General features: G+C 57.0%; 1 protein-coding gene across 5 annotated transcripts in view; it reads right to left on the reverse strand.

Annotated features, from left to right (window-relative positions):
• LOC133357314 (muscleblind-like protein 2) overlaps positions 1–15,960 on the reverse strand; it is a 96,475-nt gene that overhangs the window by 15,435 nt on the left and 65,080 nt on the right. For 4 of the 5 annotated variants that reach the window (XM_061575198.1, XM_061575197.1, XM_061575196.1 and 1 more), the window contains exons 6-8: positions 12,690–12,737; positions 5,662–5,872; positions 1,839–1,918 (exon numbers count right to left, since the gene is read on the reverse strand). In XM_061575198.1, coding sequence (XP_061431182.1) covers positions 1,839–1,918; positions 5,662–5,872; positions 12,690–12,737 — 339 coding nt within the window. The remainder of the gene's footprint in view (positions 1–1,838; positions 1,919–5,661; positions 5,873–12,689; positions 12,738–15,960) is intronic. The other variant, XM_061575199.1, reaches the window with a different exon arrangement.

Here is a 15,960-nt window from a genome sequence, read left to right on the forward strand (position 1 = left end):
TCAACACTGCCCATAGACTCAACACTGCCCATAGACTCAACACTGCCCATAGACTCAACACTGCCCATAGACTCAACACTGCCCATAGACTCAACACTGCCCATAGACTCAACACTGCCCATAGACTCAACACTGCCCATAGACTCAACACTCCATAGACTCAACACTGCCCGTAGACTCAACACTGCCCATAGACTCAACACTGCCCATAGACTCAACACTGCCCATAGACTCAACACTGCACCATAGACTCAACACTGCCCATAGACTCACACTGCCCATAGACTAACACTACCCATAGACTCAACACTGCCCATAGACTAACACTGCCCATAGACTCACACTGCCCATAGACTCAACACTGCCCATAGACTCAACACTGCCCATAGACTCAACACTGCCCATAGACTCAACACTGCCCATAGACTCACACTGCCCATAGACTAACACTACCCATAGACTCAACACTGCCCATAGACTAACACTGCCCATAGACTCACACTGCCCATAGACTCAACACTGCACCATAGACTCAACACTGCCCATAGACTCAACACTGCACCATAGACTCAACACTGCCCATAGACTCAACACTGCACCATAGACTCAACACTGCCCATAGACTCAACACTGCATAGACTCAACACTGCATAGACTCAACACTGCCCATAGACTCAACACTGCCCATAGACTCAACACTGCCCATAGACTCAACACTGCCCATAGACTAACACTGCCCATAGACAACACTGCCCATAGACTCAACACTGCCCATAGACTCAACACTGCCCATAGACTCAACACTGCCCATAGACTAACACTGCCCATAGACTAACACTGCCCATAGACTCAACACTGCCCATAGACTCAACACTGCCCATAGACTCAACACTGCCCATAGACTCAACACTGCCCATAGACTCAACACTGCCCATAGACTCAACACTGCCCATAGACTCAACACTGCCCATAGACTCAACACTGCCCATAGACTCACACTGCCCATAGACTCAACACTGCACCATAGACTAACACTGCTCATGTGTGTCTGCGCGTGCGTGTCTGTGCGTGCGTGTCTGTGCGTGCGTGTCTGTGCGTGCGTGTCTGTGCGTGCGTGCGTGTCTGTGCGTGCGTGTGTGTGCGTGCGTGTCTGTGCGTGCGTGTCTGTGCGTGGTGTCTGTGCGTGCGTGTCTGTGCGTGTCTGTGCGTGCGTGCGGTCTGTGCATGGTGGGTCTGTGGTGTCTGTGGTGCGTGTCTGTGCGTCCGTGTCTGTGCGTGTCTGTGCGTGCGTGTGGTGTGCGTGCGTCTGTGCGTGCGTGCGCGTATCGTGCGTGTCTGTGCGTGCGTTCTGTGCGTGCGTGTCTGGCGTGCGTGTCTGTGCGTGCGTGTGTGCGTGCGTGTCTGTGCGTGCGTGTCTGTGCGTGCGTGTGTACGTGCGTGTCTGTGCGTGCGTGTCTGTGCGGCGTGTCTGTGCGTGCGTGTCTGTGCGTGCGTGTCTGTGCGTGCGTGTCTGTGCGTGCGTGTCTGTGCGTGCGTGTCTGTGCGTGCGTGTCTGTGCGGCGTGTTCTGTGCGGCGTGTGTCTGTGCGTGCGTGTCTGTACGTGCGTGTCTGTGCGTGCGTGTCTGTGCGTGCGTGTGTCTGTGCGTGCGTGTCTGTGCGTGCGTGTCTGTGCGTGCGTGTGTCTGTGCGTGCGTGTCTGTACGTGCGTGTCTGTGCGTGCGTGTCTGTGCGTGCGTGTGTCTGTGCGTGCGTGTCTGTGCGTGCGTGTGTCTGTGCGTGCGTGTCTGTACGTGCGTGTCTGTGCGTGCGTGTCTGTGCGTGCGTGCGCGTGTCACACCTGCCCGGCAGATGCGGCCGAAGTGACGAACTGCAGGCCGGGGTTCGTCGCCGTGACGACCGTGCCGGGCATCATGGGAACTGCCGGTGGGGGGAAGAGACAAGGAAGAACAATCATGGCCACGCCGTGACGATCCCTTGCGAGGATTTCCTGTGTACACGCATTTTCTGAACCGGTTCCGGGCCACCCCTACGTCGACTCGGCCTCAAATGAGTACACCTGGTGCTGTGTGTAGTACACATGGCCACTGGCTGGGCGTGGTGCTGGCCACCCACCCAGTTGTGTGTCGTGGCGGCCTTCATAGGTGTTCCCTAACAGCAATTGCCCCAACAGTTTGTTGAAGGCTATATGGGGAATCTTTGTTGTGTGTGTCCATGTGTGTGTGCGCACATTCGTGTGTGTGCGTTCATGTGTGTGCGTGTGTGTGCGTTCGTGTGCTTGCATTCGTGTGCGTTTGTGTGTGTGCGTGAACGTGTTTGTGCGTGTACGTGTATTCGTGCGTGTGCGTGCGTGTGTGCGTGTGTGTGCATGTGTGCGTTCGTGTGTGCGCGTGTGTGTGTGTGAGTGCGTGTGCGTGTGTGCGTGTGAGTGAGTGTGTGTGTGCGTGTGTGTGCATGTGTGCGCGTGTGTGTGTGCGCGTGTGTGTGTGTGTGTGTGAGTGCGTGTGTGCGTGTATGTGCGCGTGTCTGTGTGTGTGTGCGTGCGTGTGTGCGTGTGTGTGCGCGTGTCTGTGTGTGTGTGCGTGGCAGTGAGGAAGCCACGTGGTGGCATCTGTCACGGCCAAACTAATTTGCATTTATGCAGATGAGTCCTGTTAGCACTGGTTTGCTTCTGAGGTGTGGGTAACAGACACCCCCTACACCTCTCCCCCCATACACAAAGACAAAGATGCCCCATATAGCCCCCTCCCTAGACAAACAGACCCATACACACACACACAAACCCCTACGCACACACATAGAACACCCTACACACACATAACCCCCACCACACACATAACCCCCACCACACACACACAGAACCCCCTATGCACACACACAAACCCCTATGCACACACACACAGAACCCCCTATGCACACACACAAACCCCTATGCACACACACAGAATCCCCTACACACACACACACACACAAAACCCCTACGCACACACACAACAACCGCCATTCGCCACCAAGTGGCGGTGACGTCACCACGACGCTTGTGCCAGGCCATGTGCACCTTGAGGCCACGTGAAGTGTCGAACACCCGCTGGCAGGAGGTCACGGGGCAGACCCAGCAGGTGCCACGGGTCGACTGATTGAGATGACTGAGACGACTGGCTGATGCATCACCTGTGCCCCCTACTGTGCCAACTTGCTGAGCTTTAGCCACCCGGCGCTCCGCTCGTTGTTGTGAGCGTCGCTCCTCCGCCCTCCGTTGTTGTTGGAGGGCGACTGCCTCCAACTGCCCAGTAGCGTCCTTCACGAGCCTCCTCCACTGAGGCCGATCTTGACACCGCCGGTACCAGTCATCGGCAAGTCCACTCAGCTCCACGTCCTTCTGTACCACATCACTCCATCTCTTCTCCAGCCCGTGCGACGCCCGTTTAGCCCCCTCGATCGGGCCGAACAAAAGCTGTTTAGGCATGCGGTGGCTGGGCATGCGGGCTACATGACCCAGCCAACGCAGCCTTGCCTGCCGGAGCAGCTCACCGATGGGACTTTGCCCAGATCCTTCAAGGATTTGTGAGCTCCTCACACAATCCAGCCTGGTTAAACCCAGGATGGATCGTAGGCAGGCCAGCCTAAATGTTTCCAACCGGCAAAGATGCTCCATTAGGGGGGTCCACGTTTCGCAAGCGTAGAGAAGGGAGGGAATGACCGTGGCCGAGAAGACCTGAAGCTTCGTGCGGAGCGACAGACCAGGCAGCTTCCACACCGCGTTACGCAACCGATGAAAAGATATTGCCGCTCGACTGATTCGGAGTGAGACCTCCGCTGCCAAACCGGAGCCGGTCATGAGCACACTGCCCAGGTATGGGAAACTCTCCACTCTCTCCACAACTGCCCCATCACCGATTGGGAGTTGTGGGGGTGGAGTGTCCGATGGTACTAAATACCCAGGCAGGTGCTTAGTTTTGGTGGGGCTGATGGTAAGGCCCCACCTCTTAGTGGCACGCTCCAGTCTCAGCAGCAGCGTCTCCAACTCCTCCTCTGAATGAGCAGCAATTACCAAATCACCAGCACACATAACATGGTTGACCAATAGGGAGCCATCCCTTGACCACACCCGGGCATCGATCAGCCTCCCATTATACTGGTAGGAACGAAGTGAACCAGCCTACAATAGATTATATCGTCCGTTCGTCCGTCCGATTAGGTGTAGCAACATCGCCCCCTACTGCAAACACTTGGCAGGACCCTACAAAAACCTTTAGACTCAGTGAGGCTTTCCTGGCTAAACAAGTGTAACATTCCCTTATAATTCCCTTAACTCACAGCAGCCTAAAGCCTACAGCTAGGCCTAAAGCCTAGAACTAGGCCTCAAACTCTCCCTTCGTATCGTACCCCCGCGTGTGTGAAAGAGAGTTAATGTTTAACAATGTTACATGCCCTCATGTTTTAAATAGAAACATTTAAATTTAAAGCTTTTACATTAATAATTAAAACATTTAAATAAAAAATTAACTCACAGCGGCCTAAAGCCTACAGCTAGGCCTAAAGCCTAGAACTAGGCCTCAAACTCTCCCTTCGTATTGTCCGATTAGGTGTAGCAACATCGTCCCCTACTGCAAACACTTGGCAGGACCCTACAAAAACCTTTAGACTCAGTGAGGCTTTCCTGGCTAAACAAGTGTAATAATACATTATGTTTATATTCTTTGGTTATTCGTTCCTACCAGCCCACCCCGCAGAGACCTGTTATCTGTACCAAATGGAAATTCCCCCGGTACAGCAATTGAAGGCTTCATGAACTACGTGGTCAAAATAGATGTTAAATAATGTGGGAGCCAGACGACATCCCTGTTGCACCCCATGGTGTACAGGGAATGGCTCCGACTCCCGGCCACGTAGTGTTACCCGGACCCGCTCACCATCATGAAGGTCTTTAATGATCGTGAGCAAGAGGGTCAGGGACTCCGAAAGCACGAAGAACAACCCAGAGCCCAGGCCTACTGATGGTATCATAGGCCTTTACCAGGTCAATCAAGCAGAGATGTAGGTCTTGTTGGAATTCCCTACACCTCTGCTGTAGCAGACGGACAGAAAATATGGCATCTGTTCAGGACCGCCCTTTCCTGAAACCGCATTGGGGCTCCGCAAGCCTCTCCTCAGCGTGCCTGGCAAGGCGATGCCGAATAATCCTTGCCAGGACCTTTCCAGACACACTGAAGAGACTTACACCTCCACACTTACACCTGCACACACACACACCTACACACACACACACACCTACACACACACCTACACACACACACCTACACACACACTTACACACACACTTACACACACCTACACTCACACACACACACACTTACACACACACACCTACACACACACACCTACACACACACACACACTTACACACACCCACACACACACCTACACACTCTTACACACACACACCTACACACACACTTACACACACACACCTACACACACTTACACACACCTACACTCACACACACACACACTTACACACACACACCTACACACACACACCTACACACACACACACACTTACACACACCCACACACACACCTACACACTCTTACACACACACACCTACACACACACCTACACACACACACACCTACACACACACAGTGCCCCTCCCACTCACCCCCCTGCAGGAAGGCTGCGGTGGCGTGCGGCCCCCCCCCCTGGTAGTGCAGGAGGCCCGGGCCCAGCAGCGTGTGGGTGTTGTGGGGGGGGGCGGGGGGTGGGGGCCCCGGCGGGGGGTGGGGGCCGGGGGGCGGGGGGGCGGGGCCCGACGAGCCCCAGACCGAGTCGTCCAGAGCAGGGCGCTTGGCGGACGGAGACAGCGGGCCCGACTGCCAGGGGGACACGCCGGGGAGACACACGGGGGACACGGGGAGACACCCGGGGACAGGGGGAGACACGGGGACAGGGGGACAGGGAGACATGGGGACAGGGGCACACGGGGACACAGGGACAGGGGGACAGGGAGACACGGGGAGACACGGGGACAGATAGACACGGGGACAGGGGCACACGGGGACACGGGGACAGGGGGACAGGGAGACACGGGGACACGGGGACACACGGGGACAGAGAGACACGGGGACACGGGGACAGGGGGACACGGGGACAGGGGGACAGGGAGACACGGGGACAGGGAGACACGGGGACACGGGGACAGGGAGACACGGGGACACGGGGACAGGGAGACACGGGGACACGGGGACAGGGGGGCAGGGAGACACGGGGACACGGGGACACGGGGACAGGGAGACACGGGGACACACCAGGGGGATACGAGGACAGGGAGACGCGGGGACAGGGAGACACGGGAACACGGGAACAGAGAGACACGGGGACAGGTAGACAGGGGGACAGGGAGGCACGGGGACACGGGGATAGGGAGACATGGAGACACGGGGACAGGGGGGGGAGACAGGGAGACACGGGGACAGGGAGACAGGGAGACACGGGGACACGGGGACAGGGAGACAGGGAGACACGGGGACAGGGAGACACGGGGAGACACGGAGACCCCAAGGGGACACGGTGGTGGGGGGGGGGGGGACACACGGGGATAGACACATGGGGACAGAGGGACACAGAGACACCGAAAGACACAGACACACGCGACATTGTGGACACACGCAGAGACACACACAGACACGCCGACACATGGACACACACACGCAGACACGCACACACACACACATCAAACCAGTTATAAAGGCGGCGTTTGCGCGCTCACTGGGACAGCAGCAACACACAGACGACCGTCACCACACCCACCGACCCACAGTCTCACTCGGTAGCACGCGCACACAAAGACAAAGATCCCCTGCGTAGCCTTAACGGACCATCGGGGCAAGTGCTGTTAACGAGCAGCACCTATGAAGGCCGGTACGGCACGCGAGGTGGGTTGGTGGCCAGCACCACGCCCGGCCGCCTTTGTCTCCCCGGTGGCGATGTTTTACACACAGCACCGGGTGCTAATTTGAGGCCGAGTCGACCTAGGGGAGGCCCAGGTACCGGTTCAGATAATCGTCACTGGGTGTTGGCCGTGAGCGGGAATTGAACTCGGGTCGCCAGGTTCGTAGCGCTAACCGCTGCGATAGCGCCCCCCGTACCAACACAGAGGCGACAACATTCGCCACTAAGTGGCGGTGACGTCACCCACGGCGCTTGTGCCAGGCTAGGTGCAGGAGGAGGTCACGGGACAGACCCAGGTGGTGCCATAGGTTGACTGCTGTGCAAAGCTAGGTGCAGGAGGAGGCCACGGGACAGACCCAGGTGGTGCCACGGGTTGACTGCTGTGCCAGGCTAGGTGCAGGAGGAGGTCACGGGACAGACCCAGCAGGTGCCATGGATTGACTGCTGTGCCAGGCTAGGTGCAGGAGGAGGTCACGGGACAGCCCCAGGTGGTTCCATGGGTTGACTGCTGTGCCAGGCTAGGTGCAGGAGGAGGTCACGGGACAGACCCAGGTGGCTGCCATGGGTTGACTGTTGTGCCAGGCTAGGTGCAGAAGGAGGTCACGGGACAGACCCAGGTGGTGACATGGGTTGACTGCTGTGCCAGGCTAGGTGCAGGAGGAGGTCACGGGACAGACCCAGGTGGTGCCATGGGTTGACTGACTTCAGGACGCCCGGCAGATGCACCGCACACGGACGGACACACACACACACAAGACACACACACACAAGACACACGGACACACACACACACAAGACACACACACACAAGACACACGGACGGCACGGACACACACACACACAAGACACACGGACACACACACACACAAGACACACGGACACACACACACACAAGACACACACACACAAGACACACGGACACACACACACACAAGACACACGGACGGACACACACACACACAAGACACACGGACACACACACACACACAAGACACACACACACACAAGACACACACACACACAAGACACACACACACAAGACACACACACACACAAGACACACACGCACACACACACACAAGACACGCACACACACACACACAAGACACACACACACAAGACACACACACACACAAGACACACACACACAAGACACACACACAAGACACACGGACACACACACACACACACGGGCGCCGCCAACCCTCGCCGCACGCAAGTCGGGGAGAGGGGACGGCACGAGGGGCACGTGTGAGGACGACGCAAGCGAAGCGTCGCGCACACGACGGGGTCAACCCGCGCCCGAGCGAGCGAGCAAGCGGGCGAGCGAGCGGGCGAGCGGGCAGACGGGAGGGGGGGGGGGGGGCAACCAGGGCGATGGTTGAAATGAAGCCAGTGGCCACGAACGAATTCTCCAGATTATCACTTTTTGTTTCTTTCTGTTCACAGCTCTGGTAGAAATCCAGCGGGTGGAAAGTCCACATTGCTGCGGTGGGTGGGCACCCAGAGGCTAGGCGAGCGATACTACGGGGGTGGAGACTCATACCCAGCGTCCGTCCGGGGTGGACAATTTGACGATTCGGTCTACGCGGGTCTCTCTCGCTCTCTCTCTCGCTCTCTCCAGCTCTCTCTTGTCATCGTCATCATCGTCGTCATCGTCGTCATCATCATCACCGTCGTCACTGTCATCACTTGTCATCGTCATCACCATCATCGTTCTCTCTCGTTCTCTCTCTCGCTCACTCTCTCACTCTGCCGCTCACTCTCTCTCCCGCTCTCTCTCTCCCACCGGGGGCCTGCGTGCCTCTACGCGAGAGACACGGTATGGCTACACGACAGCGGGGAGATTTCTTTCTGCCCTGGGGCCGCTCCTAGCAGCAGGCAGCTGCTTCCCGCCCGCCCGCCCGCCCGCCCGGCCAGGTCCGGGCCCTGCTCAACTCGCAAGACTCCGGCGAGAGATCCGCTCAAAAAGGATTTTGGGTCGAATTATCAAAACAACAGAGGCGATTGCGATCGCTTCCGTTTGCCTCACAGTTATTGTTTAGCGACGCCGATCGTGAACGGCGGGTGGGCTGGGTATGAAGGGGGGTGAGGCGCGGGTTGGGGGTTGCCGAGGGGGTCAGGGGGTGGGGGTCACGTGCACAGTGGCCTCGAGGTTAGTGACAAACCAAGGTGTGATCACGACGACCACGTGGGAGGGGGGGGGGGGGCGATGGGGAGGTCGCGATGCGGGGCGCTCCGTCGTCGTCACGTTCGTCGTCGTCGTCACGTTCTCGTCATCGCCGTCGTCATCACCGTCACTGTCAACACGTGTCAACGTCATCGTCGTCGTCATCGTCGTCGTCGTCATCACCGTCGTCACTATCAACACTTGTCAACGTCATCGTCGTCATCGTCGTCGTCGTCGTCATCACCGTCGTCACTACCAACACTTGTCAACGTCATCGTCGTCATCGTCGTCATCGTCGTCGTCATCACCGTCGTCACTATCAACACTTGTCAACGTCATCGTCGTCCGTCACTATCAACACTTGTCAACGTCATCGTCGTCGGTCATCGTCGTCATCACTATCAACACTTGTCAACGTCATCGTCGTCGTCATCGTCGTCGTCGTCATCACCGTCGTCACTACCAACACTTGTCAACGTCATCGTCGTCATCGTCGTCGTCGTCGTCATCACCGTCGTCACTACCAACACTTGTCAACGTCATCGTCATCGTCGTCATCGTCGTCGTCGTCATCACCGTCGTCACTATCAACACTTGTCAACGTCATCGTCGTCGTCATCGTCGTCATCGTCGTCGTCGTCATCACCGTCGTCGTCGTCATCACCGTCGTCACTATCAACACTTGTCAACGTCATCGTCGTCGTCATCGTCGTCGTCATCGTCGTCGTCGTCATCACCGTCGTCACTACCAACACTTGTCAACGTCATCGTCGTCGTCATCGTCGTCATCATCGTCGTCGTCATCACCGTCGTCACTATCAACACTTGTCAACGTCATCGTCGTCATCGTCGTCGTCGTCGTCATCACCGTCGTCACTACCAACACTTGTCAACGTCATCGTCGTCGTCATCGTCGTCATCGTCGTCGTCGTCATCACCGTCGTCGTCGTCATCACCGTCGTCACTATCAACACTTGTCAACGTCATCGTCGTCGTCATCGTCGTCATCACCGTCGTCACTACCAACACTTGTCAACGTCATCGTCGTCGTCATCGTCGTCATCACCGTCGTCACTATCAACACTTGTCAACGTCATCGTCGTCATCACTGTCACTATCAACACTTGTCAACGTCATCGTCATCGTCGTCGTCATCACCGTCGTCACTATCAACACGTGTCAACGTCATCGTCGTCATCGTCGTCGTCATCACTGCCGTCACTACCAACACTTGTCAACGTCATCGTCGTCATCGTCATCACCGTCGTCACTATCAACACGTGTCATCCTCGTCATCGTCATCACTGTCGTCATCGTCATCACTATCAACATTTGTCATCGTCATCATCGTCGTCATCGTCGTCACCGTCGTCACCATCGTCACCGTCATCACTGTCATCATCGTCGTCATCGTCATCATTATCAACACTTGTCACCGTCGTCACCATCGTCACCATCGTCACTGTCATCACTTGTCATCGTCGTCACCGTCGTCACCGTCATCATTATCAACACTTGTCATCGTCGTCACCGTCGTCACCGTCCCAAGGCTCTCGTCCCCGCATGGCGGCGCTCCGTGAGCTCACTCCGAGCCCCCGAGACGGAGCGAGCGGCTCGTGGGGGGCTCTGGGAGCGAACTCGGGCGGTGTGTGGGGGGGGGGGGGGGGGGGCGCGAGGGTGTGGGGGGCGATTTCTCCAAGATTTAAATTTCTCCCAAATACTCCACCGCCTCTCCCGCTCCCTTTCCTCTTCGCCGTAAAATTTAGAATTTTTTTTATTACCGGATTCCTCCTCGTAATTTCGGTGACCCCCGTCTCCAGCGGAAAGGGGGGGGGGGGTAGTGGTGGGGGGAGGTGGTGGGGGGAAGGTGGGTGGGGGGGGTCAGTGTCCCGGTCTCCGGGACTTGTCGCCCTGGGTTCACGGAAACGATCAACCACCAGGTGGCTCGCGACCTCAATTTCAACCTCGTCGGCCTCCAACTCCCCGCCTCCTCCTCACCGCCCCCCACCAATCGCCACCACCACCGCCACCACCACCACCACCACCGCCACCACCGCCGCCACCGCCACCGCCACGTGACCTCTCCATCGAACCCGCCATCGCACGACCACATCAACGCCGCCGCCGCCACCGCCTGCCACCGCGGTGTGGGAAATGAAATTACCGTCACGACTGAAGTGACGTTAGCCGCCATCCCACGTCTCCTCGCACGCGGTTAAATTCCTGGTGCGGTTTTTGGTTTTTGTTGTTTCACCCCCAACCCTCCCGAGCACCCTCCCACCCCCACCGCCAGCCCCCGTCATTCAGATTTCACCGGATTGGTGCCACGTGTAGGGCGGTATTGGGAGGTGCGACCGCGTGACTGGTACAAGTGAAATGTGGCTTCAGTGGGTGGGCGAGATTAGTTTGGATTCTGTCGTCTGGAACTCCTTGCCCCCCATACACGTAAACTTTAGAAGCAATCATGACGAACAAGGGTCACTAACCCTGACCTTAACCTAACCCTGACCTTAACCTAACCCTGACCCTAACCCTGACCTTAACTTAACCCTGACCATACCCTGACCCTGACCCTACCCTGACCCTAACTTAACCCTGACCATACCCTGACCCTGACCCTACCCTGATCCTAAGCCAACCCTGACCCTAACCCAACCCTGATCCTAACCCAACCCTGACTTTAAACTAACCCTGACCTAAACCTTGCCTAATCCTACCCCTTGGGTATAAAACCTATTCTTATTTTTTCATACTCTGATACTGCCAAAAAAAAGCTCCCATCTTGTAGCTGCTCACCCCGAGCTCTGAATTCCCTGGACATTATTTTATTTTATTATTTCCCTTCTACGTGACTTTACCGAAAGAACCAAGAAGAAGTGGCATTGCCCTTGTACTGGTCGCCAGTTTGGCGTTCTCTGCTCTGACACTGGTGGTGAGACCAGGCCACGAAGAGAAGGCCGCTGTCTCTGTCTGCACGTTTGTCACAGGCACTGTGTGTGTGCGTGTGGTTTACACAGCACGTGATGCCTTGCAAGAGGCATCCATGCGGGTGTGTGAACACCTTAACACACCTCCTGGTTTATGTTTTCTTATTATTATTGCCAGGAAAGGGGTAAATACCGACGATTAGTTTTCCTACTCACCCAAAAACGGCGTTTTATTTATTTATTTAAAAACCGAGTGGCACGTCACGACCGGACCCTGACCCTCGACCCCTAACCCCGACCTCTGACCTATCAACCCTAAGCCGTGTTCCTTGCCAGATTGGTTACCCGCCCCCCCCCCCCCCCCCCCCCAGAATAACAACAAACTTATCCCTCCTTGAACCCTGATTCTCGGGACTTAATCTTGAACCCTATAATGCCCTTCAACCCCTGACCCCTCGCCACGACCAGGTCACCACCACCACCAGCACCCCCCCCCCTAGTGTAACAAATTCCACGCGGCCGCTGAGCGTGGGGAGAGGGGGCAAAGGTCCCCGCCGTTTCGACGACGCGGGAGGGCGGCTGCCCGTCAGCTTCTTAACAAGAGCAAAAGAAAAAAGGCCGAGAGGTGAAAGGTCAAAGTACCGGGTCAAAGGTTGCCTGGAGCGGTCGCTTCAGTGATTGGGCAGTCGGCTAGCCAGCCAGCGAGCACATGACGGCAACGGGCCAATGGGAAGCGAGCGTTGAGAAGTGGGGGGGGGGATGGAGGGAGGGTAGAGGGGAGGGGAGGTGGAGGTGGTGAGGGGAGGGGGGAGGAGAGGTGGGGGGAGGGGATGGGGGGAGGGGGGAGGGAGTGGGGGAGGGGGGGAGGGAGTGGGGGGAGGGGGGGAGGGGACGGGGGAGGGAGTGGGGGGAGGGGACGGGGGGAGGGGGGAGGGGGGTGGGGGGAGGGGGGGAGGGGATGGGGGGGAGGGGGGGGAGGGAGTGGGGGGAGGGGACGGGGGGAGGGGGGGAGTGGGCAAAGCACAGGGAACAAAAACCAGCAAGCAGAGGTGCGTTGTGCGACACCCAGCAGTGCATTGTGGGTAGATACAGGGGGGGAAAAACAAAAATAGAAAATGAAAAATAATTATTGGATTAGATGCGTTTAAAGAATAATAATAAAACTCTAATTTGTACAGCCTGCTATCGGGAATAAAGCAAGTACAAAAAAACGTCTTCATGCAGTGATAATAATTAGAATAAACAACATCATTTTGTGACTTGTACAGCAATACCCCTTTTCCACTGCCACATCCGTGCCAGGCCAGCACGGTGCCTTCATGGCACGGGTGGCGTTCTACTGAGCACGTTTAGCCAAACCGCGCTACGCTGGTCTCACGGGAAGACGTCTCTACCTGTTTCTGGGGCCAAGCAGGGCCAGGAAGCGGGGCTAACGACACGTTATTCACGTGCGTGTGTGACACGTTGGTCGGCACGGCTCGCTACTGCAGTGGAAAAAAAAACAACTGGGGCAGGCTCGGCACGGTTCGGAGGCGCAGTGGAAAAGAGGTATCGGGACTCTGAGCTCAGATCTACACGAAGCATCACAGCCCTCGCGGACAGACCAGCTCCCAAGGCGACACAATCAAACGCAGCTCTCCACGCTCACACACACACGCACGCTCGCACGCTCGCACGCATGCACGCAAGCAAGCAAGCGGGAGAAGACGCGACCCAAAAACCATCGTCGCACGCAATCTCTCTCTTCACTGGGGGCAGCTTCCTTAGAAGGGATTTTTCAACGGGTTTTACTTAACCTGATCCCTCTGTTTGTCGTGGGTCAAATCTTGTCATCAAAATGTCGCCCACTTCCCGTTGTCCAATCAATTCCACATTTTCGCACACGTGCTCAGATCGGGTGACAACGCATGCCTCTGTATCAATTAATAAATTAATTCGCTGCTTTAAAGCAATTGACATTTCTGTATGGACGCCTTATTATTGATAGATTTGTGGAGGTCAAAAACGCCGCGTGTCCCAGGCGCCATTGACGTCCTCCTCGACCGCGAGTTAAACTAAGTTGATCATAAAACCGTTGTTTTTAAAACAACTTTTTGAAAGTTTTTTTTGTCGTGCGTTTAGATTTGTTGTCGTTCTCTCCCCCCCCCCCCCCCCGCCGCCCGCCACCCCCCTCCTCATACCTCCCGACGACCCACGGTTGGCTACGTCCGGCACGCCAAGGAAGCTCAACTTGTACCAGAGGTCGCAACCGGGTACCCGATACCTGTACCCGATACCCGGCTACCCGGCCCGGTACGGGTACCCGTTTGTGACCCTGGTGCGGCCGGGTACGGGTAGGCCGTGAGTCACTGGTGAGTAACCGTTTGTCACTCATTTCGCGTAGGGTACGGGTAGGGAACGGGTACCCGTACCCGGCCGGGTACGGGTACCCATTTGCGACCCTGGTGCGGCCAGGTACGGGTAAGGAATCAAAACCCGTTTGCGACCTCTGACTTGTACTCGCACGCGTACAAAGCGACCGTGAGGACGCCACGCGCACCGTTCATATTTCGCCCTCGCTCGCGCGGCAGCAGCAATCGTCGCTACCGCTACTGTCAGCGGACTAACGCGTAGAGACAGCTGCCACTGGGGGTGCCCATAGGCTAGGTCACACAGCGACAGTAATCGTCGCTACCGCTACTGTCAGCGGACTAACGCGTAGAGACAGCTGCCACTGGGGGTGCCCATAGGCTAGGTCACACAGCGACAGTAATCGTCGCTACCGCTACTGTCAGCGGACTAACGCGTAGAGACAGCTGCCACTGGGGGTGCCCATAGGCTAGGTCACACAGCGGCGGCAGCAATCGTCGCTACCGCTACTGGTAGCGGACTAACGCGTAGAGACAGCTGCCACTGGGGGTGCCCATAGGCTAGGTCACACAGCGGCAATAATCGTCGCTACCGCTACTGGTAGAGGACTAACGCGTAGAGACAGCTGCCACTGGGGGTGCCCATAGGCTAGGTCACACAGCGGCAGCAGCAATCGTCGCTACCGCTACTGGTAGCGGACTAACGCGCAGAGACAGCTGCCACTGGGGGTGCCCATAGGCTAGGTCACACAGCGGCAGCAGCAATCGTCGCTACCGCTACTGGTAGAGGACTAACGCGTAGAGACAGCTGCCACTGGGGGTGCCCATAGGCTAGGCCCCAGACAAGAATGTGGGGGGCTGCGTGTTCAGTTCTTTAGAGTTGGTGGTCTAGGCAAGGCCGGAACGAACGAACGAGCGGCGAGCCGGCTCGCGTTTTTTGTCATTGGGTCGCGCCTTCCCGAAACAAAGCCGACAGCAACAATAGCAGCAACAACCACCACAACCATCTCAACCACCACCACCACCACAACCACCACAATCACCACGACCACCACCACCACCACCTCAACCACGTCAACCACCACGGCCATCACAACCACCACTACCACCACCACAATCACCACAACCACCACGGCTATCACAACCACCACCACAACCACCTCAACCACCACAGCCATCACAACCACCACTACAACCACCACAATCACCACAACCACCACGGCCATCACAACCACCACCACAACCACCACCACCACAACCACTACGGCCAACACAACCACCACCACGGCTATCACAACCACCACAACCACCACAATCACCACTGCCATCACAACCATCACTACCACCACCACAACCACCACAACCACTACGGCGATCACAACCACCACCACAACCACCACCACCACGGCGATCACAACCACCACCACAACCACTACGGCCAACACAACCACCACGGCCATCACACACACCACCACAACCACCATGGCCACCACAACCACCACCACAATTACCACCACGACCAACACAACCACCACCACGGCCACCACCACAACCACCGCGGCCAC

This window comes from Lethenteron reissneri, chromosome 57 (assembly GCF_015708825.2).
Source record: "Lethenteron reissneri isolate LAM-NWPU_2019-01 chromosome 57, ASM1570882v1, whole genome shotgun sequence".
NCBI classification, from domain to species: Eukaryota; Metazoa; Chordata; class Hyperoartia; order Petromyzontiformes; family Petromyzontidae; genus Lethenteron; species Lethenteron reissneri.